Source organism: Vanessa atalanta, chromosome 8, assembly GCF_905147765.1.
Source record: "Vanessa atalanta chromosome 8, ilVanAtal1.2, whole genome shotgun sequence".
Taxonomy (NCBI): domain Eukaryota; kingdom Metazoa; phylum Arthropoda; class Insecta; order Lepidoptera; family Nymphalidae; genus Vanessa; species Vanessa atalanta.
In genome coordinates this window covers 6,431,562-6,458,834 of record NC_061878.1, presented here as the reverse complement: position 1 = coordinate 6,458,834, position 27,273 = coordinate 6,431,562, and the positions used below count along the sequence as shown (strand labels likewise).

The 27,273-nt window shown below is 33.2% G+C and overlaps 1 protein-coding gene across 1 annotated transcript; it reads right to left on the bottom strand.

The window, feature by feature from the left end:
* Window positions 1-647: 647 nt before the first annotated feature.
* On the bottom strand, window positions 648-20,011 carry LOC125065646 (transcription initiation factor TFIID subunit 1). The gene is made up of 35 exons (XM_047673384.1): window positions 19,645-20,011; window positions 19,493-19,560; window positions 18,750-18,889; window positions 18,293-18,407; window positions 18,010-18,188; window positions 17,460-17,634; window positions 16,817-16,987; window positions 16,541-16,665; window positions 16,043-16,287; window positions 15,535-15,694; window positions 14,884-15,118; window positions 14,334-14,519; window positions 13,946-14,118; window positions 13,483-13,603; window positions 12,913-13,070; window positions 12,112-12,307; window positions 11,196-11,459; window positions 10,867-11,000; window positions 10,289-10,457; window positions 9,454-9,568; window positions 8,470-8,669; window positions 8,145-8,229; window positions 7,680-7,816; window positions 7,104-7,274; window positions 6,540-6,776; window positions 6,218-6,362; window positions 5,981-6,111; window positions 5,172-5,334; window positions 4,616-4,758; window positions 3,663-3,834; window positions 3,417-3,473; window positions 2,579-2,671; window positions 1,824-1,969; window positions 1,114-1,215; window positions 648-831 (listed from the first exon to the last, which is right to left on the bottom strand). Exons 1-35 carry the CDS (start codon window positions 19,862-19,864, stop codon window positions 757-759), a joined length of 5,406 nt encoding a protein of 1,801 aa, XP_047529340.1. The 5' UTR covers window positions 19,865-20,011; the 3' UTR covers window positions 648-756.
* Window positions 20,012-27,273: the final 7,262 nt, after the last annotated feature.

Below are 27,273 nucleotides of genomic sequence, written 5' to 3'. Positions count from 1 at the left end.
CGTAGTGTGACGTGGCGACTGTCAAACGTAGCTGTCACGCACACCAAGATAATAAAGTTGACTCTTTTGTTTTTAGTTCTCTTGTATTGTGACACTCTAATGCTCTAAGGTAAATGTTTTTTTTTTTTTTATACAAGCGTTCTATGGTTAAGATCCTATCTAAAATAGCTAGATAATACGATTATTTATCAACAAACGAGTATTTGTATTGGTGTATTTTTTTTTCTGTTAGTCGATAATCGTAGAGGGTTAGTCTTTATTATTTTTGAATTCCGTTAATCCTTTTTTATATAATGCCCAGCGAAGCGTACGCGTACTATATGTATACGTATTTTTAAACCGCCAATCAATTCAAAACCGCAATTCGTCATTGGGTAATGTGTGTTAATATCAATTGAGCCATTTATTACAATGTCTCACATATAAAAACAATAACGAACGTATTATATTATTTAATGTTGCGGTCTGCACAAAGCTGTATAACTTTTTGCAAGCTCAGCTGAGTAAGTACCACACACTCATTACATTGCATTGTCAAAAAAGTGTATGTAAGTAAAGTACAAATAGTCATTAAATCTTCAATTCAACAATCATTTATTTAAATAAAACAAATATTGTAAATCAGTATATTTATTTATCCTTAATAAACACAATTTTATGACGTCATATTCACTTTAATCGATATATCTAATAACGCACTGAATTTATAAAAAACATATTTTTTAATAATCTAAACTTAATAATGTAATAAAAATATTAGAACCAAAGGCCGTCTTCCGCTTCTTCTTCACTGTCAGTAACTTGTAAGTCATCTTGTATAGCAGGATCCGGCTGAAAATTACGACAGATGATAACGAACATTTTAATTAATATATATATATATTTGTAATGACGTTTGGGTGTCTTATTGTAATAAAGGTATCGTCAAGTTGAGCCACATTTTCCTATATTTAGAATCAATCTCATCTTATATTTTGTTAGTAATTAGTTATGGCCGAACGACCAATGAGCGGCCAGTCATACGAAATTATTTTATAACATCTATAAATATTAATTTTGTACGTGTTTTTCGCGTTTGCTTTAATATTCAAGATTTATTTATGGTTTACAAACCTGCCAATTCTCGAGCGGTTCTTCTTTGAACTGTGGATGCTCCCCTGGTACATTGTCCAACATCGGGACATCCATATTCATGTCTGGTTCGATCGGCTCCTCCTGTAAAGGTTTTTTTTAAATTGCATTCAATCGGCATATAAAGATTATATATTACTTGTTATTGCCCGCGACCGCAGTTTGTCTCGTGGTTGTGGGGTTAGGGGTCAGTTGGTAGGAATACAAAAGGTACTCAAGTTAAAAAACGCTTTAGCTATGAAATAGCAACAGACAGACGGACATAGAGCCGAGATGGCCCAGTGGTTAGAACGCGTAAATCTTAACCGATGACTGCAGGTTCGAACCCAGACAAGCACCACAAAATTTTCATGTGCTTAATTTGTTTCTATAATTCATCTCATGGTCGGCGGCGAAGGAAAACATCGTGAGAAAACCTGCATGTGTCTAATTTCAACAAAATTCTTTCACATGTGAACGTGACATTTATAAATAATAATAATATTTTAAAATGTAAAAAACTTTAAACATATTTTTTTTTAATAAAACTACAGCAAATTTTATCACTATTAAAATTAAAATATTTGCATTATTAAATTGTTAATTGTTTTTACCTACGACTTTATATTATTATATTAATTATAAATTATACAAATACAATTTGCTAACATGTATATACATACGTGTCAATATATAGCTATTAATTTGCCAACCTTTACGACAGCAGGATAAATATAGTCTCTGCTATGTTGATCCAAGTCGACGAGGTCGTCTGACATCTGTGGAGGCTCGTCGGGCACTTCCCGTTTGATGAGAAACTCGGACGTGTCGAAGCTTGGCTCGCTCGGTACATCTTCATCTGAAAACCACATCATATATAAATGGTTAATTTTTTCAAAATACAAGACATATTGCGTATGACTTGACAATGTAGTCGAACCACTATTTTATGTCGTTTAGGTAATCAGTCTGACAAATGGACCATCTGATGATCATTACTGACACATAGAGATTGGCGGTGTAAGTTATAATAATAATGCTTCATATCGCCAATCGACCAGCACAGCCTTGGGAAATGGGAAGTTTTGTCCCTTGTGCCTGTTGTTACATAAACTTACTCAGCATTCAAGCTGAAACACAAGCATACTGAATGAGTGGTACCTATCCAGGCAGGCTTGTACAAGTAAACACCAAGTAAAAGAAGATTTAGTAGATGGTATTATTTATATTTATGTGTATGTCGCTTAAATTTATGAGTTCCGCCACGCTTCTTAATTGCACTTTGGTGGATACGTATCGCAAAATTTCTTGTGACATTTGCAAGTTTCGACACGATGTTATTTTTACGGAGCGCTCTTATTAGACTACTAATATTACGCATCTACTTAAAGTACGTAAACGAAACTTGTATTTAAAAACAGAACACGGCACGATAATATTTTAAAATCCATCTGAAGTATAAGCTCACCTGGACGCACGGATAGTTGTACCATCGCTTCAGCTGCAAATTTCTGTTCCACCTCCTCGAGTCCTGAACTGCCGCTGTCAGAATACTGTAGATCTGCAAATATAACGTTTTTGCTAGAAAACAACTTCACGGGCGTGCGTATCGAGACACGCAGGCATGGGTTCTAAGTCCAAATAGCACCCTATGTTCACCATTACTATAACATCAAAGTTAAAAATGATAAAAAGTTACAAGTTATATTGTTGTGCCTTGCCTCGCTTTCGGTTAACAACTATTCCGATAGTTTCAAATCAAGGTTTTTTTTTTTTAATTTATAAATTACTCAAAATCCTTGAAGATATTGAGTGATATACAAATAAACGGTAGTTTAGTTCTACCCTAAGTTTTCGTCTTGTGCGAACCGCGCACGCAGAATCCGCGCGTAATTCGCGCGGACGTGCACACAAACAATTACATTACACTGGCGGATCCTAGGGTACGATAAGCTTTCAAGACACACTCTTATTCCAGTCTCGGAGGTAGATGTATTTTTTTTTTAATTACATCCGGTTCTATTTTAAGGTGTAATCTATTAATTTACGGTTTCAAATCGACGAAAAAAAATATTTACAAAAAAAATATATCTAAGTACGACTAATAAAGACAATTAATAAATAGAAAACACTAAATAAATCCCTAACGAAAACAAGGTTGTTATAAATTTAAAAATGTCTAAAATCTATTTGATAGACATTGACTCACAACACGTCAAATAATAATAATATAGAGAACATTATATGCTTTAAAATTTTAAATCCACTTAAGTCAGTTCAGTTAATTTACAATGAACAAGTCTTACCATCAACAAGACTGTTTTGATCCTTCTTCGGTCGACCGCGTTTCCTTGGTGTTGCATCTGAGAAAAAAATATATAATTGTAAAATAATAAAGAATAAATAAAAAATATTTATTATCCACTTCATTTTAGCGCCAACCACCATGTTTAACTATGTTAACCAGCTATATTTAACTTTTATGCGGTTCAACAATTGTAATGGGTCACCAAAAACGTCTCTTCCAGAAAGTTCCATAGTGTGGTTCTCACCGTCAGTGGAGGTAGAGGCGAGCGCCTTCTGCTTGCGCGGCCGGCCCCGCCCGCGCTTCTCGTCCTGCTGCGGCTGCAGCTCGTCGTCCAGGTCGGAGTTCTCCGCGTCTTCCAGCATCTTCTGCTGCACGCGGACGATGTTTGCCTCCAGCTGACTCACGTGCTCGTCGAACTAGTTACGGGCAGGTGTTATCAATTCGAATTAAATCATAAGAGATGGTTATATGTTCTTTTTATTTCCTGTATTTTATCTCGATAACGACTTATTGAAAAATGTAATGGTAAAATGTTTTTAATAGTAACGACGTTTCTATGAAAACGTTTATCTAATCTTGCTAATGTTCAAAACTTTTACCAGGTTCGGAAAATACATAGAGCTGTTGGTCTAACGCCTTACGTTGGCCATCTTACGTATTATAAGAGTAAGTAGAATTTAGCACTATAATATCTCCAAAATTGAGCCGAGATGGTCCAGTGGCTAGAACGCGTGCATCTTAACCGATGATTTCGGGTTCAAACCCAGGCAGGCACCACTGAAATTTCATGTGCTTAATTTGTGTTTATAATTCATCTCGTGCTCGGCGGTGAAGGAAAACATCGTGAGGAAACCTGCATATGTCTAATTTCAACGTTCTGCCACATGTGTATTACGCCAACCAGCATTGGTGTAGCGTGGTGGAATATGCTCAAACCTTCTCCTCAAAGGGAGAGGAGGCCTTTATCCCAGCAGTGGGACATTTACGGGCTGCTAATAATCTCCAAAATCGACCTGGATGACGTAATTATCACGAAAAATTACTTGTATTTCAATAATTAGAACAACTTATTAATTATATTTAAAATGTTTTTCAAACATGTAATTAATGTACAAAATGTTATCAAAATCCGTTCCGTATCCTTTTAACTAAGATTAACTTAATCTATCTATTCTATTACACATAATAATAGCTTACCTGTTCTAAAGCCTCCTGGGTCACTTTAAGCACGGCTTCAGCTTGTCGTGTAAACTGCGAATTGATGCCGTTGTATGCGCGGCAGTTATCCACCAACAACTGTATGTCTCGTAAAAATTCTTCTCGACTGTGATATTTGTGTGCTATATAAAGTGAGAAGAAATAATCAAATATATTTAATTATTTAATAATACAATAAAAAATAAATTATTATATATTTTGGGAATAGTAAGTCATAGTAATTCGAAAACAATGCCACACTTGCTTTTCATGCGGTTTGACGTACGAATATTCTAATTCAAAGCTTGGGTGAACGTCTTTTCAATATTAAGAAATACCATAAATATTTGATACCGTTATGCGGACACGATAAATCAAACAAAGACATAGCACCGAATAATGGAAAAGAGGTTTCCACTAATAAAAAAGTTATTCCCAATTTTCTACCAACAAATCTATACTAATATTATAAAGAGATAAAATTTTTGTTCGTTTGTATGACGGACAGGTCGCTAAAATGTATAAAATAATTATATTATCTGTTATAAAGAAATACCTTGAATCTTTTTGCCAATGGTCTCCATGTCAATTGGTTTCTTGATAACGTTGTAGTAGTCCTTAACTTGTTTCTTGTTGACGGGTTTTAAGAACGGCCACGCCTCCGGCATCACTTTCAGTTTCGTTGTCAGAAGATTTTCAAAGATAAATGACAGTGCAACCTGTTAAAAATAATATAAACTACCTTAAAACTTTTTTTTACATTACATTACATTACCAGCCTGTAAATTTCCCAATGCTGGGCTAAGGCCTCCTCTCCCTTGAGGAGAAGGTTTGGAGCATATTCCACCACGCTGCTCCAATGCAGGTTGATGGAATAAACATGAGGCAGAATTTCATTGAAATTAGACACATACAAGTTTCCTCACGATGTTTTTCTTCACCGCTGAGCACGAGATGGATTATAAACACAAATTAAGCACATGAAAATTCAGTGGTGCCTGCCTGGGTTTGAACCCGAAATCATTGGTTAAGATGCATGCGTTCTAACCACTGGGCCATCTCGGCTCAGTTTATTTTTCAATTATCATACTAAAAGATACAAACAAATTCTCTTCTTGAATAAAAATCCGGCCAAAGACTACATCGTATTTAATAAAATCGTTTTATAAGAAAAGCGGATATTCTGCATCAAAAAACAAATGTAAATTATAAGCATATAAAGTGTTTTTAATGTATACATACATAATATATAACTGAGATATTCGAGAGAAAAATAATTACGAACTCTTAAAAAAATAATGAACTCTACGGTCAACATAACTAGATGGTTGGTAGTAGAAAAACTTCAGTTAAATAAAACCTTACCTGATCATTGTCATCGAGTAAAGGATTGATTTGTTTCTCCAATTTCATGAACTGCTCTTCTTTTTCAGCTAGCTTCTCAAAACATCTTTGCATCATACGCTGCGCGGCGACCGTCAGACTACTTGTAGGACCTTAAGTAAAATTATTATCATTTTATATCAACTCTTTTTGTCAGCCAGTACATAATTAAAACTGTATATAATTTATATATTTTTGTTCAACGATAAGTAAACTTACCGTTATATAGATTCGAATTTTCTACAATTTGATTGACGTCAGCGAGGAATTCCTCACGACTCTGGTAGTGCTTCTGCCTCAAATTATCCCTGATGGTCTGTAGATCCATTGGTCGAGATATAATTCTATAATAATCGGCTACTAGCTGCAAGAAAAAACGTGAATTGACATTATACCCAAAAAATATCAAGGTTTCGTCCAGTTTTTCCAGTTAAGATAAGGACCTTTAAGGAAAAAATATTTCTTTAAATTTTAAAATCTTCTATAGAATAAATACGCTAGGAAAATGTCAGGATTTACGATTACATTATGAAGAACTTACCTTAGGGTTAACAGGGAACAGAAAAGGTTGAACATCCGGCAGATGTCGCATGTGATTCAGCACGTCCTCCAGCAGCGATGACAGCGTCACTAGCGGGTCCGTCCGACGTCTCTCGGCCGGTCGCTTGACCAGGTAATCGCAGGACTCGCTAGCGGTACCACGACGTCTATTGCGACCCGCTGCACGGAACTCTCCACGGCGACTGCCACTCCGACGCTTGAAATCTTCTGCTGATTGCTATAAATTAACATGTGTTGGAAACATGACAGATAATTGACACATAAGAAAATAAAATTAAAAAGTTTATGGCATTATAAAAACTAAGTTGTATTTTAGCTACATTATTTATAAAATTTTAAGCTAATATTAGACACTCCTATTACTAGTTAGCAATAATAAGTATATATTCAGTTTAAAATAGATGTAAGGCATAAACCTTATACCTTAATCTATTATGTACTATATGATATCTAAATAAATAAATAAATTACGTGAAACCAAATATCGGTCCTCCGAAGCCGGATATCATAGATGCACTTAAGGAATGAATAAAACCGTTATTACCTTGATGAGCTTGGAGGGCAGAGTGAGCTTGGTGCCCTCGACGTAGCCGAGGTCGAGCTCCTCGGGCTCGGGCGGCGGCTCGTCGTGCTCGGGCGACAGCGCGCCGCCGCCCGTGTACAGCGGACACGCCTTGTTGGTGCGCATGTGCCCCACCTGCCCGCACGCGCCGCACTGCGCGGGACGCCCCGTATCGATTAGTACACTGTCTGCATACTTATTTCAAGTACAAACTGAAGACGCTAATTATTATAAAACAGGAAATACTCGAAACTAAATTATTTGAATATAGCATTATTGTTAAAGAAGTGAAAGGACTAAATCGAAGAACAATGTCGTAATAACTGTTAATATAAAGAATATATAATAATATATAAGTTATTATATATTATTATATATAATAATATATAATAACTTGCGAGTCTTAGAACCCGATATATTATAAAATGTATGTTCAATTTAACATTATTTTATTCTAAGGAAATAAACACAAACGCTTTTTATGTAAGGCGTTTTTTATATAAATATATATTTCATTATCTATCTTATATGCAATCCGTACTTGGGATGTATTAGTACCTTCAACTTCAAGTCTGGTTTCAACTTCGCGCGTCGGCGAGACGGCGTATGTAGATCTGGTTCTTGTTTTATTTGACCCAGGGGAATTAATCCAGGCGAGGTAGGAACTATATCCGACATTGTCGACACAGTAATATCTGAAAAAAGCACAGCAAAGCACATGAAAATTCAGTGGTGCTTGCAAACATCGGTTAAGATGCACGCGTTCTTACAAATGGGAAGTAAAAGTAATATTTCGATAGAATAGAAAAAGCGATTTTCAAAGAAATTTTACGTAGTAATCTTCCTAGCCTGCCCGTTTCGAAAAAAACCGCCATGAACCAAATCATCACGAGAACATTATCAGTTGCGAAAAAATTGTTTGACACAAAATATTGATTGTGTAATAATAATAGTTGAGTATATCTCTGACATATTTAGTGGTACCATAATCGCACTAAAAACAAAAAAAAACAATAATCTTACTCCCTGGAATAGGCGTAGCCGGTACGGATACATTCCCTGCTAATCTTTCTCTTTCTTGATTTCTCTTGATACGCCTCAATTGTTCCTACACATAATATAAGATTCAATGAAGACAATGTCTAAAGATACAGGCTTAATAAAATTTTACAACTAAAATGAAATTATCTATGCCCATCTAAATAATTACAATTCCAAAACCATAAATGTCGATTGCGTATAGAAATACATTAAAAGCATTTTCCAACAAAATTATGAGGCCGTTAGTTCTTTTTCATATTTGTCATTTGGTATATATTTGATAATAATTTATTAGCTAAGTTATCACCTGAATCCTTCTCTTTTCCCTCTTCATCTCCTCTTTTTGCGTCTCATCCATTGTAGCAAACTGTCGTATGAAAGCGTCATCCTTGGTGGATCGTATCTTGGTATAAGCCTCTATGACCGCGGCTTTCCGTACTAACTCAACGCGAGTGTACCGCTGTCCGGACGCGTTACGGAACGTACGGACTATGCGAAGAACTCGACCTAAAAAAAAATTAAATAATTTATATAAATAAAGTTAATGAAAATATACCAATTAATTAAGTTTACCCAATAAACTTCAAAAACACAGTATTGCTGAGAATATAAGATTTTCCATGTACGACTGCATATTTGTTTGTACAATTCTCATATTATAAGTAATTTTATTTCATAATAAGCAACTGTTTACAAATAGATATAATTCATGAAAGGATTCATAAAAATAATCAGTAAGGTTTTCGGAAATAAACTTCAAAATAAAATACGCAATTAATAACAGTTGATATTGGTTTATAATCGCGGAAGCTTAAGTTGCAGTCTTAAGTTTTTCAATCACAAGAACTTGTATTTTAAGCTTGACGATAGACATGTGTTATGGATCACTAATTTTCGCCCGTGGCTACGCTCAATGTTAAGGGATTAGTTAGCAGGAATTTATCACACGATATCTTTATAAATAATAGCCTATGTGTTATTCTGATGTATCCACTGTAAAGTTTTATTAAATTCAGTACTATTTGCGTGAATTGCTAACAAATAACAATATATACAAACTTCGCCTTAATAATAATAGTAAGGAATTAAGGATGCAAACATCACATTTTATACGACATTCTATCGAGTTTGCTAACGGCACACGATATTTAGCCTGAACATTATGGCGTTAACTAAGGCGTTATCTGGGTTGGTTATTGTACTCATTGTACATACGTTGATACGATTATTATACGGAGGGGTAACGCGCAGTATCTTAGCGAAATTCCATAGTGAACAAGACCTTATGTACCTTGATTTGAAGCATTTTGTTGATCATTTTGATTGATTTGAGGCTTCTTTTCTGACTGGCCAAGAATCATTTTTCTTAATTCAGCTCTCTCAGCTTCTTCTCTTTCCATTGTTAACTATAATATAAAATAGACAGTTTAATAAAAGTATTTTTATCTTTTTAATTTATTTCATTCAGGTGAACCAATGATTCGTCAGATTATCATCTGACGGGATTATCATCTGACGGGACCATTCATTTATTACGTAAGACGATTTAGGGGGGGAGGGGGTCGACCATGTCTTATATTTTGTTACAAGGGGGTGGAAAGGAGTCTCGATAGTTCTAACGTAAAATCAAAAAAATGCGCAAAGTTAAAATTATTTGAAAAAGATTCGAATGTCGAGGTTCGCTCAAATTCGTATTAGATTCTTACACAAGAAATATTAAACAGAGGGGAGGGGATTGGCCTATTTTTATTTTTTCTTATAATAAGGGGGAGGGGGTCAAAAACAAGTGAAAATAGTCTTACGTAATAAATGAATGGCCCCTAAGTGTTAACAACCGGCTTTTTGTCAGTCACTACTCACAGCAAAAAATATGAAGTGCACCATTTACACAGGCGTACCATCAATCATAAGTTTTTAGATAACATCTATCCCTTTTGAATACAAGTGTATACATTCTAATAATATAGTAAAGGAACAATCCAATGAAAGAAAATTGTCATTGATAAAAAACTCAATGTTAACTAAATGAGGAACGAGGATAGTCATTAGTTTAAATAAATAAAGCACGCATAACAAAGCTGACTGTTCAAAAATAATTTTCTTTAATGTCTTGGTAAAATTTTTACCTGTTCCGTAGTTTTCTTATTAGCTAACATATTTTCAAGATTTTTGCCCATCTCTTCCAAGTCTGATTCCTCGCTCACTGAACTTTCAGCTTCATCTGTACTTAACACTTCTGTGCTTTGCAGTACACGGTTCTGTAGCTCGAATATACGCTGGCATTCTTCTTTGTATCTACGAAATACCTATTATTATTGTTTATTCCTTAAAATGGTAAATTACTTTACGTATTAGCTATACTAATAATATAAAAGTAAAAGTAACACTGCCTATGAATGAATGAATAAGGTGAAATTTGGTTCAAGTTTGAACTCCAAGGAAAGGCACAGGCTACTTTTTTATGCATAACTCCTGACGACTGATCGCTAAAACGCGAGCGAGCCACGAGCGACTAGTAGCAATTAAACTATTTATTACAATGTTTTAAAGAAAAATTAAACAGAAAGCAAAATATATTCTAATCGATTAATCAAGCTTAACGTGTCTTTGATTATATCGACCCTTAACATCTTACGTTAAAGATGATTAAACCATAAAATTATCTAATTATTGTAACATTAAATATTGTATTAAAAAATTAAACCTTTCTTGGTGCTCAGCTATGGAAAATCTATTTCCTCTTGAGAATTTCGTCATACCCTCTTCACCAGCCTTTGCTTTTTCCGTTGACAAAGTTCTTACTACATCGATAACTTCCCATCGAGACAGTTTTTTAATCTGTGAAAGAAAAATATTTTTAATCTATGTCGATCACCGATTCGCTAATAGCAGTCGTTGTAAATATTAAATTGGTGGTAGCTTTAAATTAAATATAATTCTGTAAAACTCTTAATTAAATGATTTTTGTAAAGCATACTTGAATAAAAATTATTTTTATTTTGAATTTGTTAAGGTCGCTTTGTGTAATCTTACCTCCTCCTCGGGCACACCGAACTTCCTCAGCAATGCCTTAGCGTTGTTCAAGCTGAGTCGTCTCAAGTCCGCATCAGTTCCGGTGACAGTTCTCTTCGGTTGCTGCTCCTCGTTCGGTTGCTGGGTCGGTTTGTTGGGTACGCGGACGTACGAGAATCCCTCGCCGCAGCCCGTGGGGTCGGCGGGGCCGGTCAGCTGCAAGAGGCACTTGCCTCGCATCGCTTGGATGTACGCGCGTGTCGTGTTCCATGGAGCCACTTTTACCTTTAATGATATTTCAAGATCATTTTATATTTTACACCGACATTTAGTTTCAGAAACGCTTAATTAATTATCAATGGTTAATCTAAATAATCATTGGTATATGGCTGGAAATTACTGATCAGTGTTACAGTATTCTGTTTTGATTATCCACAGTGTGTGTCGACTAGACTAACGAAAAATTCTAATTAATTATTAAAATTACTAATGCGCTCATTTCTTTAATTCTATTATTAGTGAAAAATACCGAATCACTGACAAGAGACCAAAAATCATACCATAAAATCCACATACATAAGAATTGACGAGAAAAGAAAAGTATGGATAGATCCACCACGAAAAATATAGTACAGGTCTTTTAAACGTCAAATAAACGAAAGTTAACGCTTTTGTTGTCCTCTTCTAACACACATTAAACTATATGAGTTTTTCTCGCTCATAAAAAATTACAGTGAAGTTAACACACAGATAACTATTAGCTCTTTACCTGACCATTGAAAATGCATCAATTTCATTTATCCTTTTAACAGTCAGATTACTTCATTCGCTAGTTGAGTATTCGTTGGGTTATTCGATGATTGGACATCAGCCCTTAATTTAGCTAACATAGTATTACTGTTAGTACAGTTTAAATTCTACAAATTCAATATAATACCTCGTCATCCATCTTTAACTGCATTTCCTCATCGTCATCCTCCTGCGGCGTAAATATGAATTTCTCTCCGTAGCCCGCATCCTTAAGCCTCTGTTCCGCAGCCGCCATACTGAAGTACGCACAACACTGCTCCGGCGATACCATCGCACGAATCTCCTCCTCAGATGGCAATCGGAAATCAGGTTTTATTACCCACCTGACAGTATGAAATACATTATTACAACAATTTACGTACAGATTATATTAAATGTATACATATGTGTATTCGTCTTAACAATATTATAAATAAAAAAAAATTAAAGGATGTTTGTTACTCAATCACGACACGGCTGAACGGATCTGAATGAGATTTGGCACAGAGATTATAGTCTGGATTAGCTCTTAGGTTACTTTTATCAAGAAAAAGGTACCCATATCTCTCATCCTTCGTTCAGTTGTCCGTGTGGGTACTATATATACAGTTCCAGTTGCGTATTTGAGTAATTAGTTAGTTTAATTACAAACATAAAACACAACTTAGATCCTTATAGTACAAGTGACTATGGGCCAAGGACCATACTATTTGTTTTATTAAAATATATGTGACATTTTTGAGTATGAAATACTAACAAAACAAAAATTACTAATTCATATCACAAGAAAAATATTCTAAAAATTATATATATTTTTTTTAAATGATAATAAAGACAAAGTTTCGTCGTTTTCAATTTTATAATCTAATCGTAAACGGCTATATAAATATATTACAATAAACTTATATAAATACATGTACAATATATCGATTGGCAACACAATACAAACCAATTAGAATCACATCCCGTTCGTTTGAAATCTGCACATAGCTTCAGACGTTTCCGAATTGAACTCTCCGAGTGTGAAGGAAAAGCTCTTTTGATATCGTCCATTTTTATACGACGCGGATTGTCAGGTGACTTCCAGAACAGCCTGTATATGAAAACCTTAAAAAAACATAGTCATATAATAGTTTTAACATAATTTATTAAGTTTTAATATTATCAGGTATTGCAATCATACATAAACATTTTTCATTAATTGAAGAAATTAAACTATAACAGAAATACTGACATTAAAAGAACAAATTGATTTTAAACATAGACAACCGCAACTATTGTTTCTAGTACTTTATTTTACCATTCATTTCTTTATTGTAAAGAATAACACTGTAAAGACATCTGCACGTGTAGCAAGAAATTCTATGACATGTGAACCCAGATATTAGTAGAATGAGCTTTAAAACTTTCAAGGTGGAAAGGAATTATTTCTCTAGCTTGTGGCATTTATGAACTGGCATAAAGAAATTTTAAAATTAGAACCTTAACTAATAAACTTTACAAAAATGTTTTTAATTACCTGTAGGAAATCTCGAACAAAATTATTAGCTCTTTTAGAATTCGGTCCTGGTACTTCATACAAAGGACATTCTTGACCGGCCACGAATAAAGCGTCTACTTCACGTATGTAATATGCCTGTCTGTAATGTAATACAAGTATTTATGCATTGATAAAATTGAATTGATGAAATTTGTAGCAAACTATTTTTTTTTTTAAACAGTATTTGATACTTTGAACAACTTTGACCTTGAATGGACAATAAATCATATATATGTAACTCATTACGAATTTGTATAAAAATGGCGTTTGAATGTTGGCGAAGTTGTTATCGAAGATTTGATGCCAAATTAAAGTGAATATAAAATAATTTAAGTAAAATAGTGATGTATTTCAATAAATGTATTTTAATTCCAAATAGCTTGAAATGTGTAGATGTAAGGTTTGTTTATGTTGACTCCTGCTGCCATCGAATACAGCTTACTTGGTGCGGATGACAAGGAAGTCGGTGATCTGCACGGTGTGCTCGTAGATGGGCGCGCGGTACATGTTGTTCTCCACGACGGACTGCGTGGCGCCGGGCGGCAGGATGCCCAGGAAGGGCGACGTGTGCGCGTACGCAATCTCGCCGTACTTCAGCGGCTTCGGGCCGCTGTCCTGGAATTGTTTAATGAATTTGAATCGTTGAGCTTTTTTGACCGTAAGTAAGCCTGTACATATTATGAATTCTCTTGACCGATTTAGTTCTCTTGACCAAAGTAAATAGTCGTCTTGCATGAATACAGTGAAATAATTCCACAACGATTTCTTTACGATGTTTTCCTTGGTCGCCGAGCACGAGATGAATTATAAAAACGAGGCATTACACATACCTTAGTTGCCGTTCTTTTATAGTAGTTCTTGATCTTAGTACACATCCCGACTTGGCTAATGAGAGGCGGATGTTCTTCGCAGAACTCTACCAAAATGAGTTCGCCATCTCTGCCACTCAAGTCCTCTGGTGTTCTCATGAAGAACACGTCTCCTCCACCAGAAGCCAGACGTTCGGCTTCACGTTGCTGTAAAATAATAGAACCTTTAATATAATTAACGTAATTTAATACTAAATTTACTATAACTAGAAAAAAATACTTTTATTCTGTTTTCTAAAAAAAAAAGCTCGAAATTGTTTAAATGACACTTTTTTTACATATTAATTTAAAACTTGCCATGCCAAGACTTGTACTTCATTATTTCACAAACAACTGTCCCAAAGCAGATTAGCTCAGTGAATCATAGCAATCAAACGTGTCGAGTAAATTCATACAAATATACGGAAATTAGAAATGTGAGGTTCTCTTTTTTTTAAATTATCGATGAACACTTTAATCATTTTTGAAAAGAAAAGGCCAAGGCTCACTAGATTAAATATTAGTAACCAACCTTAGCCTTCTTCTTAATATGTTTGAGTAGCGGTTGCACGGGGTGCGCTCCGTGCGCCGCGATGGCGCCGTACGAGAGCTTCCGCAGAGCGGGCCGGTGGAAGGCGCGCAGGCGGGCGGGGCCCATGTGCGTCTGTATGAACGGAGCGCGGAGCTCCACCACCGGGGTACTGTGCTGGATGAGCTGACCTCCGCCCACTTTGAGGCGAGGGTTCTGGGATTTTGGTTGATAGTATCTGAAATCAGTTTTTATAATTGACGATTTGAACAGTTTTATATAGTCAAACTTTGGGCTAATCGTCATCTTTGGGTAATGGGTCTGGCAGCCCGTCACACACACGTCACGACACGACACGTCATAGTTATTACGGGCCTTTCTTTTAGTATCATTTTTTAGAAGAACGGTACATAGACAACTAGTCTTTTTTATTTCGTTAATATTCTAACCAGAAATGACAGGATACTAGAACAAAATTGTTGTATTGTCATTAATCACTACTTGGACCAATTTTGAAGTTCATCAGACGTCTTGAAGATGGTAAAAATCACGTTCAAATAAACCATCAACAACAACAATATAGTACAAGTCAAGGTTAGAAGGCGTGTGAAAAAAGTAATCATATCATATAATATTTTTACGCATAGGACTTACACATCATTCGATATATTGAACGGGTCCCGGTCAGGCGACTTGGGCGGCGGTGGCGGAGCGTCCTCTTGTAGCACGTTAATAACACCTGCTTTACCGAGCAGGATCTTAGACTTCTTGACGTGCGGGTGCGGAATCTTGACTTTGGGGGCGGGCCCTCGCTCTGAAAATAGATAGAACATGTTAATCTTAATAAAAGATTGCGGTTTCCAATTCTGTCAAGCTCAACTTAGTTTTAATTTTTCTAGAGTTGAGTGGTATAGCAAAACTTTGGCAGAAAATTCGGCATGTGTTAGATGCAATTTAACCATATTTCATTATAAGAGTATACCTCTTTATTGTTTTGTTTCTTTTTATGTTCGTTCTTCAATTTAAAAGTTGTATATAGACTCTTAATACTACATGACGTGTAGCTAGTACATATATTTATACTACTATACTAGCTAGTATATTTATACTAACTACACGTCCCGAGTATTACGTAGATATGTATCTAATAAGCAACACTTACCTCTTGTTATCTTCGATGGGTCCACATCGTCAGGTACTCCAAGAATGATGTTCTCATCATTAGGATCCAATGTTAATATTTTTGGTTTAGGTATCTTAGTCATATTCTCTGCATCCCAAATGACTTCATCTTCCCATGTGCCATAGACAAGTTCTTCATTCTCAACTGGGAAGATACTGTACCACGTGTTGTCTTCACCATCAGCTGACGATACTCCTGGATTGTTTGACGTGGACGATGATGATCTAGTAAATTTTACAAATCACATTTTAAAAGCACTTTCAGAATAAATGTCTCTAAATAAAATATTCATAAGTATAATATTAGATAGTAATGCAAAATAATCCTAATTACTTTCATAAAATATACTCTTGAAACCGTCAAATACAGTTTTTATATTCGATATGTTATTCCAATGTACATTAATTTGAATATGTAAATTATCTTTATATCTTTTATTTTTTACAAATTTGAATGAGTTAGTGTATGTATACTGACGTGGGTGGTTTCTGCAAGGGCGCGGGTGGCTGCGGGCGCGGGTGTGAGAACTGCTGAGCGGTGCGACTCACGGAGGTGGGCACCCAGCCCGCTGCGTTACTCTTGCTATTGAGGCGAGCTAACACCTGCAAATTTAAATATATTCTATACCTTTTCAAAGTTTAGCGAACCATAACTGAAAAATATATTTTTTCTAATATCTAATTCCTGTATGCTTTGACTAAAGTTTGATTCATACTATATATAACAATAAATCCAATAAGCATATAATTTTACCTTATGTTTTATTTCGCTGCCATCCCATATAACGTCATCTTCCCATTGCAATTGAGATACCATGAGGAAAGCGTCATCAGGAAAACCACTGTCGGGACTGTCCGCTTGTTCTTCTACTTCTGGATTTGAAACTTCTTCTTGCGGTTTTTCTTCTCGATCCGGAGATGGTGCCTATTATATGAAAAGAAAATCCTATAATTCAAATTGTGTTTTATTAATATTATGTTTGTAAATGACCTTCGAATAAAACTATATTTTAAAATCTCTATTGCAAGAGCGTACGCTAGCGCGCGGGTGCATGGAGCAGGTGTCGTGCCTAAGACCCGTCGCTGAGGTACTCAACAGATTTAATAAGCCCCCACTTGTTGTGTGTGAGTACTGATTATACGATTTCTGAATAGAGATATGTGAGCGTGCATGTGTGCGTTTCTGATAAACGCACACATGCACGCTCACATATCTAAAAGAGCACACTCTTATATGCTCATTTGAAACGAGACTCCCTATCTTAACTCTATCACATTGAATACCCATAGCAAATATTTACTAAAATTACTAACAAAGATAGGATATGTGTTACAATTAACATTGTATATAATGTCGGTTTAAAAAACATAGAAATAAATGTTGGTAATAGCCCTACCTTGACTTTAAATCCGTAATCAAATCCTTCTCCCGTCTCCGGCACGTTGAGCATGTCATACCAGGCCTGAGCTGGACCAAAACGCCAGTGCGCCGGCGTAGGCCTTTGAGACTTATCGCCTGATGACTGCGAATTGTTTTCTGATTGTGATGCTTGAGGACATTCCTCCATAGGTCTAATTATAAGAAAATTAAGGTCCATATAAACGAATATAGATTAAAGAGTTCTAGTATAATTCTTTGAGAAATTAATTCAAGCAATTATTGTCGATTCGAATGGCAGGAGTGGTAAATATAAATAAACAACTTTGACCTTGGATTGACATGACATAATATTTCGACATTTAAATAATCTGAGAAGTTGTTAAAGGGACTTTGGAATTAAAACTTAAGTACATACAAGTAGTTAAGTAGAATATTATAGTAGCACTATTAGAAAATGGCATAGAAAATGTAAATCGGTGATTTGTTAATCTTTACTCCTCATGACATTGGAATATACTATACTATTATTATTTTTTTTCAATAATATTTATGAACATTTATCTTACTTTAGAAATTTCTCCTCATCATCACTTGCATATTGCACTTCTTGTAGCTCTGGCGGCGGTGCAGTGTCACTGCCCGTACTCCCACTTCGTTTACGTCGCCGACGTTTCTTTACACCTCGCCATATTTGTGGTAAGCTGGACAATTTCCCGGGGCCAAAGAGACGAGAAAACAAAAGTACCTACAATATTTATTACTATAATTTAACTATCTGCATTCATCATTAAATCAAAATAATTTTTCAACATCCTGAAAATTTAAAAATAATATAATCAGACAGGTTACCTTATCGGGTCGAAAATCTGGAAACAATTCAGTAACATCCACATTAGCATATTTAGATGGTAGCATGGCAGCTAATGGGGTTTCCAATTTCTTAGGTCTGTCAGATTTTGCCTTACTGAAATAAAAAGAAATATTTCAATATGGAATGTGTTCATAAATGTTGATGACAAATAAAGTAAATATTCCATAAATATTTTATTTCTGGTTATGACATGAAATAGAAATACTTTGTTAGTATTAGTGGATGTCTATGTTATTACAATGTACATTTGTTGTATCAAAATTTCTTTAAAAAAATAACAATAGTGTTCTTAAAATGATTGCCGAGCATAAAATGAATTGGAAATAAAGAAATACATTAGAAAAGTTTAGTAGTTCTTGGTCAAATTATTCATATGTGACAAAAACAAAACAATAATTATAAAAAAAAAAGTAATAAAATATTGGTAGAACTAACGGGACTGTTGATGGTGGAGGCATAAGTTCTCCGTCCCCTTCCATATCACCATCATATCCTTCATCATTGTTGCGTTGTTCTGATTCATTCTCTCCGTCATCAGCTTTCCACTTTTCTGTTCCTGTCTCTTTGTCATCATTCTGCAAACAATTGTTATTAGTAACTTTAATGTCTGGACATTGTGTATCATCTTTACTAGAAATGTATGGAATTTTGTGCAGAATTAGTATCAATCTATTTTTTTTCTACTTGATATGAGAATTAATACAATAATAACTGTGCAAATAACAAACTCAGATGTCTATAAATTGCCATTACAAAAAATATATATTTTTTGATTATACTTATAACCTGAAAATGTTTTAAACGGTTTCATTTGCAAAGTTTCATTACATTCAGAAAGAAGTTGTTATCAAGTCCAATATTTGTTTTCTTTTATGTAATTAATATTGAGTGTTGAAAAAGGTATCTACCTTTTTAACATATTTTCTTTAAGTATGAGATTAAAAAATTAAATGTTACTATGCCAAAACTGTACCCAACATCTCTACCTGATAAAAAAATGATGAATATATTTTATTCACTATTCATTTTAAATATTTAAGTTATATATATATATAAATAATACAATGTATATTGATACTGTTTATAACAATATAGGTAAAATAATTTATAAGGTTAATGAAAATAAAAGACAATGTACGGTAAAATAGCTGTAATAAAACAATTGCTTAATTGTTTACCTTCTCTTCCTCAGCGGCATCGTCAATATCAAAAAAATCAACTGCTGAAGGACTTTTTTCTGTGTAGTCTGTGAATAAAATGACATACTTTTTATTAAAAAAAATCACATTAAAGAGGTTCTAGCAAAGGTGTCAATATAAAATGATTATACCTTTTTCTTCATCCTCCTTTACTGGTTCCTCTTCATCCAATACTTCAGATAACATAGATCCAAGACCCAAACGGTGAAGAGATGATAACATGCGCTTAGAGTCTCCATCAAGCAGTCCATCGTCTTCTAACTGCCCCCTTTCATCGATATTCCCAAACAAAAACCCAGTCAAATCCATGCCGGATCGGCTATGCTCATTTGGATCGTCGCTGTCACACATTTTGTTCCTCTAAAGGAGCAATCAATTAATAAAGATCAAAATAATTTTCTCTCTTTGATAAATACTTTATCTAAATAGTTAATAATTAACATTGAATAAACATTTTTTTCTGTATAGCGACGTTTGTTATATTTTTCTGAATTGACGTTTGACAACTCATTCTACAAATGACACTAACATGACATTGACAGCGCGCACTGAATTGTCATAAAGTTTCTTATATACAGATAAGAAAGAACATAGTATAGACTAGTATAACTAAACAGAATACTACAAAACTAAAGTTATCATATTAAGACGTAGTAATTATTTATTCTTGTACTCATAAAAATAATAAACATAATCTATGATATTACTAATTTTTTTAAGTTATTTAACTTATTTTGAACAAACCCACCAGTGTCAATATACGCTAACAATTACTTTGAACACCACAAAATATTTGTTTTGTCGAGAAGGATAGTAAAAACATTTTAAAGTTGTCTTATCATGTGGCAATACGATGTAGCGTCAAAACTTTTTATTTTGTTCTAAACTTATATATCTCAACTATTTGTTTTTTAAATGTCTGTTTTGTACAAATAATGAATCAAATAAATTATTTTAAATATCACCAAATAAAATAAAGTCATAAATATGTTTTATTCAAGTAGGCTCACGAAAAACCTTTTGAATGGTCATTTTAGAATGTATGAATGTAAATTATAATGGGAAGCATTCTATTCAGTAGGTACTTACTCTTCTTCATCAATCTTAAACAATAAAATTTATATAATATTATAATGAATACTAACAAGCTTTTTCATTATCTTTATATTTTGTATATAATTATAATATACCTATTGTTATTAATAAATACGTCACGTCTTCAGTGCATTTGCTCTTCAAAGTGCTGATGAAAATGGCTGAAGCTCCGCGTAGTTCGTTAAAGTGAATGACAAAAAGCATTTTTAATAACGTCCGCCACGCTTTCAGATTATATATTCTATATTTATACATAATATTTCCTTACGTACAGGTTTCCACTAAAGTGCGGAATTCTTGTTTTTGAGACCAAACAAATAAATTTTACGGAAGGCTTAAACTAATCCGGTATCAGCCACATCTATAATACGACGATGAGACTAAAACACTACCTTGATCAGTGACGTATTTTATAATTAAGCGCCCAGGACACAAAAATACCCATTATAGTGTTAATTAAGAATAAGAGTAGTTAGATAAATAATACTCTAAACCTCCTTGGTTTAGAGTAGGTAGGTACTTGTGTGAAGTTGAACATACATAGGTAGGTTCTTCAAGTTCCTTAATAAAAAATGAATTAAAAACAATTTATATATTAGATCTTGCGTTTTTGACTCGTGCTCCCGTGACCATATATATATATATAAACTTGTAGCTTGGATAATAATTATGATCATGTTGATTTAAAGTTTAAAATACCAACTAAAATAACATAGTACAAAAAAAAACAATAAACAAAAATATCAAGTACACTACTCTTGAACAATAGTATCCATTTTAAAAACAATTTTTGAATGAACATTCAAATGATTTTAAATTTAATTGATATCACCACCCACCCACCACAGTGACCCTTTATCGCTTGTCAAAGCTTGATTCGTTAATCATCGATAAAATTTATAAATCCACTGACGTTATGTGTTTTCCTATAATGTAATTACTTTACATAAACAAATCTAATATATATCTATACCTATTTATTTAAATAGTTTATACATATAATAGTTTATACATATTCTAATTAATTTCTTATTGTAGTATAAAATAAAATATTGATGATGATACATTTCACGTTCGTAGGAAGTTATTCCCTCGTATTGTGTTAATACATTATGAAAATAAGAATAAAAAGTAGATGTTCGAAACATTTTCAACAAAGACATTCAAAAATTATTAATTATCAATATTAAATAATGTCGAATTTCGATCACTCGAGGAAGACTAATATTATAATGTGTAAGTATTCTGATAAGTCTGTATAAAATTAAATGATATTGATGTCTATTAATGCAATTTTGTATCCATTACTATATTTACCACAGGGCACACGGGGCACGTGCTCAGGGCCCCCATTCTGAGAGGGCCCCGGAGAACCAACAATTTCTTTCACGCGTTTGTGTTCACGTTCACTGCTATGTATATTTTCGAAATTGCCATATTGTAAGAAGTAACTAACATATTTATCAAAAGGCTAGTGGCGATAGTCAATATTAAAAGTAGAAAGCTACAAACTTGCTAATCATGATGGAAATAAGTAAACTATAGCCATAAGATTGTACAACCAGATTCCTACGAATTTACGAAAATTACCGCACCGTTTAGTTGAAGCTATACTTAAGGCCTTTTTTGTACATGGTAGTAAATATCTACCAAAAGGACCCCAAATTCATGGGTGCCCAAGGGCCCCAGCATATCTAGAGATTGCTCTGTTTGTATCGCTTGTTTGGAAACTGTTCAAGATGTATGTAAGACAGCCTTGTGCATTTTGATTAGTTTTATGTTACTTATATTGGAAAATGTATTTAGTGGTTGCCTTAAACCGATATCGCCTAGTGGCTATCACTCGAATCTTAATCAAACAGTGCCGGTTCAAATCGAGAAACATTAACCCAAAGTTATCATGAGCTTAATGTTTATAATTCATTTCGTGCTTGACCGAGAGTACAACGAAAGGAATCCCGCATATTTTGAATAATCTCCAAACCTCCTGAAAATGAGTGGTTGCCTTTTCGCAGTATTGGGACTTGTACTGGCTGTTACTTATTTATTTATAGTGAATTGTTATTATATTATTAAAATACTTTTGTAGTTAGTTGAGTGATGTTACAAGATAGCTAGTTCAAAACTATTATATTACCCTTCATCCGACCTACATGTGAAATATACATTATATGTAACCTAACCACAAGCAGGAAGGCCCTACATAAATTAGATCCTAATCAATTTATTGTCCGACGTTTTAGTAGCACAGTTATCGTGGCCAACCACGGCCAAAGTTATATCTAGAATCCTAATTTATTCACTAAACTCACTGTATGTGTTAATCAGCCATGTTTACTGCTTTAGTTTACATTCATTTTGTAAATTACTCTAATTATTATAACTTGTTAATAATTTTAATACATTAGATTCTTAGTTAATTTACTGATAGATTGAACACTATAATAAACAGTGGAATTGATCGAAGTAATATTATTTAACAACCTTAATATGCGTGGGCTTACTATGGCTTTACACGTAGGTAGCCAAAAACGCCTACAAACTAAACTAACAAAACGTCTACCTAACGATAACTAAATATAATATAATATTCTATTATAAAATACATGAGAACAAGTAAAAATTAAATTGATTTAGAGTAATGGGAATACAAAAAAAGGTATTTGAATATAATAGGTCTAAATCTTTATTTTCAATATGAAGATTTATTGGAATCGTATTTATTGTAATAACTTTATTACGAATCAATAGGATAATTATTATTAATCACATTGGACCAACGATAAAGGATCATCGGTCTATGTTATGTGTTTAATTATAGTACATAATACATCGATATCAATAATGATTAAATTATTATTTATATGAATAGTGTATGAAACTTTTTAAATACGATTGTAATAGTAAAAATGAACTTGTTATTTTGGCGAAACATTAATCTGAGTACATATTATATTAATCACTGAAAATAAACGTATTTATTTTATAACAATATATAAAAATAATAAATAAAAGTAAATGAAAACACAAATATATTATATAAATATAATATCACATTTTTTATTTACTTTACTATTTTAGTGTAAAAGATAGATAATGTTACTGAATATATAGTAATATAATAAAAAGTAATATAAATCATAAAAACAAAGCGTTGAAGACGGATGTTTTCAAAATGGGATAATATTGAAAACGGAAATGAAGAAAAGGCAGCGTTCTCTTGTAGGTTGTATGCATGAAAAATGAAAAGCTTTCACCGATGAATAGGAAGAATAGTTTGCTATTTATAGCTTATGCCATCTTAAAACTTCAAGTACGCTGAGTCGGAAAACTGGGTGTATGTTTCAATATTTCGATCACGGCTTTTGATCGTGATGATCGTGCTCCATTTACTTACGGTAAACTTGATGGATCTAATTTAATGCAACACTTAACTATAAATAATAATGATTTGAATTAATTTAACATATACATAATACACTCATATTAGGTGTTAGAAAATATAGAAGTATTAACAATTTTAAATAAATATTATTATAAACATGTGGAAACATTACACTTTGATAGCGAGTTATGTTTGTACTCATTGCGTTACGTTTTGGCCAAGTAAGTACAATAAACACAAATATATTATTGGTTTGTTTCAGTGCTATTGAAAATAATTAATAAGAATATTCATTTTCGAGTTAATTTAATTTTCGATTTGGTTGCAAACGTTTACGTTACGTTCTTACTAGTATTACGTAAACGTTTGCAATCAAACTAACTAGTGAGTTATTTTACAGGTAAACAGCAATACTTAGTAACGTTGTGTTCCGGCTTAGGACTACTGTGCCCTGTGATTTTATACACGCTAAGCGATATTATTATTATGATATTTTATTTTTATTCTCCTTAACATTGATTAAAAAAAATGTAACAATATAATAACGTAGTGTAATTTTTTAATATACAGAAAATATTTTTTTCTCGATTATTGACATACTAGTAGTTTTGAACTTGGCACTGTAAAATACTGTTAGATTAAAATCTATCTTATGAACAGTAATATAGGCACTTATGGCTTACAGTTCAACTATATGAAAACGTAACGCATTTTTCCGTAGATTATAGTCTACGGAAACGAATTTGTGTCAAATGATAAAAACTCTGACCTAACCCGAAAGATCGAAATCGATCGGTCGAGAACGAAGAAGTCAACTAGCAAAATTATATATGATTTATTTGTAAGTTTAATCACCGTTCATAATTTATCGACAGTTTACAATCTCGCGAGATAGATTATAATCTATTACAAGTTAATAATGATCTAAACATCTAAAATAGCGGTAGAAAACAAGTATATGTAATAATATAAAATATAGTTGTAATTTTTATCCCTATTTGGATGAATTAAGAGCTCAATTGTTCTTTGGAATTATTTACTAGAATAATTATTAACCGTTTAAAGACAATCCCTGACAAATAATATTTTTATTGTTCTGATATCGTAGTAATATTTTTTTTATTGGGTTGGTGGCAATCGAGGCATGAGGCTGACCTGATGGAAAGTGACTACCACCGTCCCTGGACTGGGGGTTTTTCCGGTGCGTTAGGTTCGGCCTTTAAGAAATGTGTAAGCTCATTTTTGAAGGTTCCCAAGTATCGGTTCGGTTAAATATACTTATATAAATAATACAACAATAAAACGTATGGTGTTACGCATCAAAGTAGGGTGTTGCTGCTAAGATTTAATTTTTCACGAGTGAGGTACGAAATGAGTTTTTACAGAATAATACTGCAGATTCCATTATACTATGTAATATAATATCGTATAGACATACAAAACGGTATAAGATACTCTTTTGCTTTGCGCATTTATCTCCAGGAAATTAAGAGCTCTAGTGATTTTATGAATAAAATAATTTTCCTGTCGATGTGAAATCGCTTGACTGCTCATTTTACTTTTAATATTTTGAAATGAGAATGCAATTGAACTAAAAAAACTTTATTCAAGATTTTATGATCAAAACAATAACAAAACATTTGCCCTACCCAGGATTTAAGGATAGAACAAGCCACTAGACAAACGAGGTAGTTAGGAAAAGAGATAATATTACATAGCTGTTGCCCGCGGCTTCGCTCGCATTTGATCGAAAGGCGTAAGGCATTAAAAGTAGCATATAATATCCTTCTCCTTGGAGTTCATGCTTGCTTCATACCAAATGTATTGCAAAAAAGATTAATGATTTATCTGTGAAAGAAAAACAGACAGACAGAGGCTATCGCATTAAACATAATTTAAGTATAGGCAAGTCGAATTCTAAATGAATAATTAAGATACAAAAATAACTGAATTTAAGGAATATGCAATTCATAAAAAGTCAGTCAGTGTAACTAATCATAATCTGTTTAATTTTATACTTCGTGACGTAATTCTTAAGGCGTGATAAAGTTATTTTACAAGGGATTGCTCCGTAATCCTTTAGCATATTCAGCCAGCGTTCGTCGGCTTAATTAGCGTGAGATTCAAAGTTCCAGATAAATAAACGATTCGAATGGTTTATTTGTTTACATTGTGATGTAAAACATCTATCGGTGCGCTTTTAGTGAGCTCTCGAATACCGTGACGGCAAACGGAATAGCGCCCATGGCCCCACAATAATGGAGTCTGTATCTAAAAACTTCGTTGTAACAAACTACTATTATAATAAAAAAAAAAAATATTTATTTTAATAACGAAACTATGTATATGATTTTATTTCATAATTTCGATGTTTAACAATCCGTGACTAACACATTTTTTATAATTTGTATAGAAGACAATTAATTAATTTGTCCCAAAGTTTTGAGTTGATATCTCCTGGGATACAAGAATAAATAGAATGGGATATTACAAGGATTCTATGATGCAGATATCCATTAATAAAACATTCAAGTAATTTTCTTTATTAAAAATATATATTTAATTAATTTATATAATTGGTACAAACAATTGTTATTTCTTTATGAAAAAGAAACCTTGGTTTATTTATTCAATATTCTAAATATAATTGCATTAATTAATTTATTTTTTCTCTTTTTTCATGATTTATATGTATAGTAATGATATTAAACAAAATTAAAAAAATATATGTCCTTACAAATACATAACGGCACAGCACTTATTTCAAATTACACTTCCATTGAATATATGTTATATTTAAATCCACGTCAACATTAAAAAATCAACTGGAACATTGTTACATCACTCCATTGAAACATTTTTTTTTGGCCAAAATCGTATATATATTCATTTTCTGACAAATATTATCAGCATTTGCTGTGAATAATATAACATTTTAATAACATTACAATATAAAAATATCTACGAATAAACTGAATAAGTTTATCCAATAAGGACTCGTTACTTTTACGCTTTTGAAAGTTGAAAGTTTCTCATCCGCGAATAAATCAAATTGAAGTCAGCAATTTACTTGTTTGACATGATAAACTCAGTCGTGGACTTTATTTTGTGGCAAAAACAATAAATACCTACTATAGCTATAATTAATTTTACTTTTATGATTAGTTGTTAATGTGTAATCGATACGGATTAATAGTACGAACCTACCTAGAAATAGCATGAGTGCGTTAAACCACATTAGAACAAGCGTTCCATTTAAATTTAGAAGGATTCTTAATTT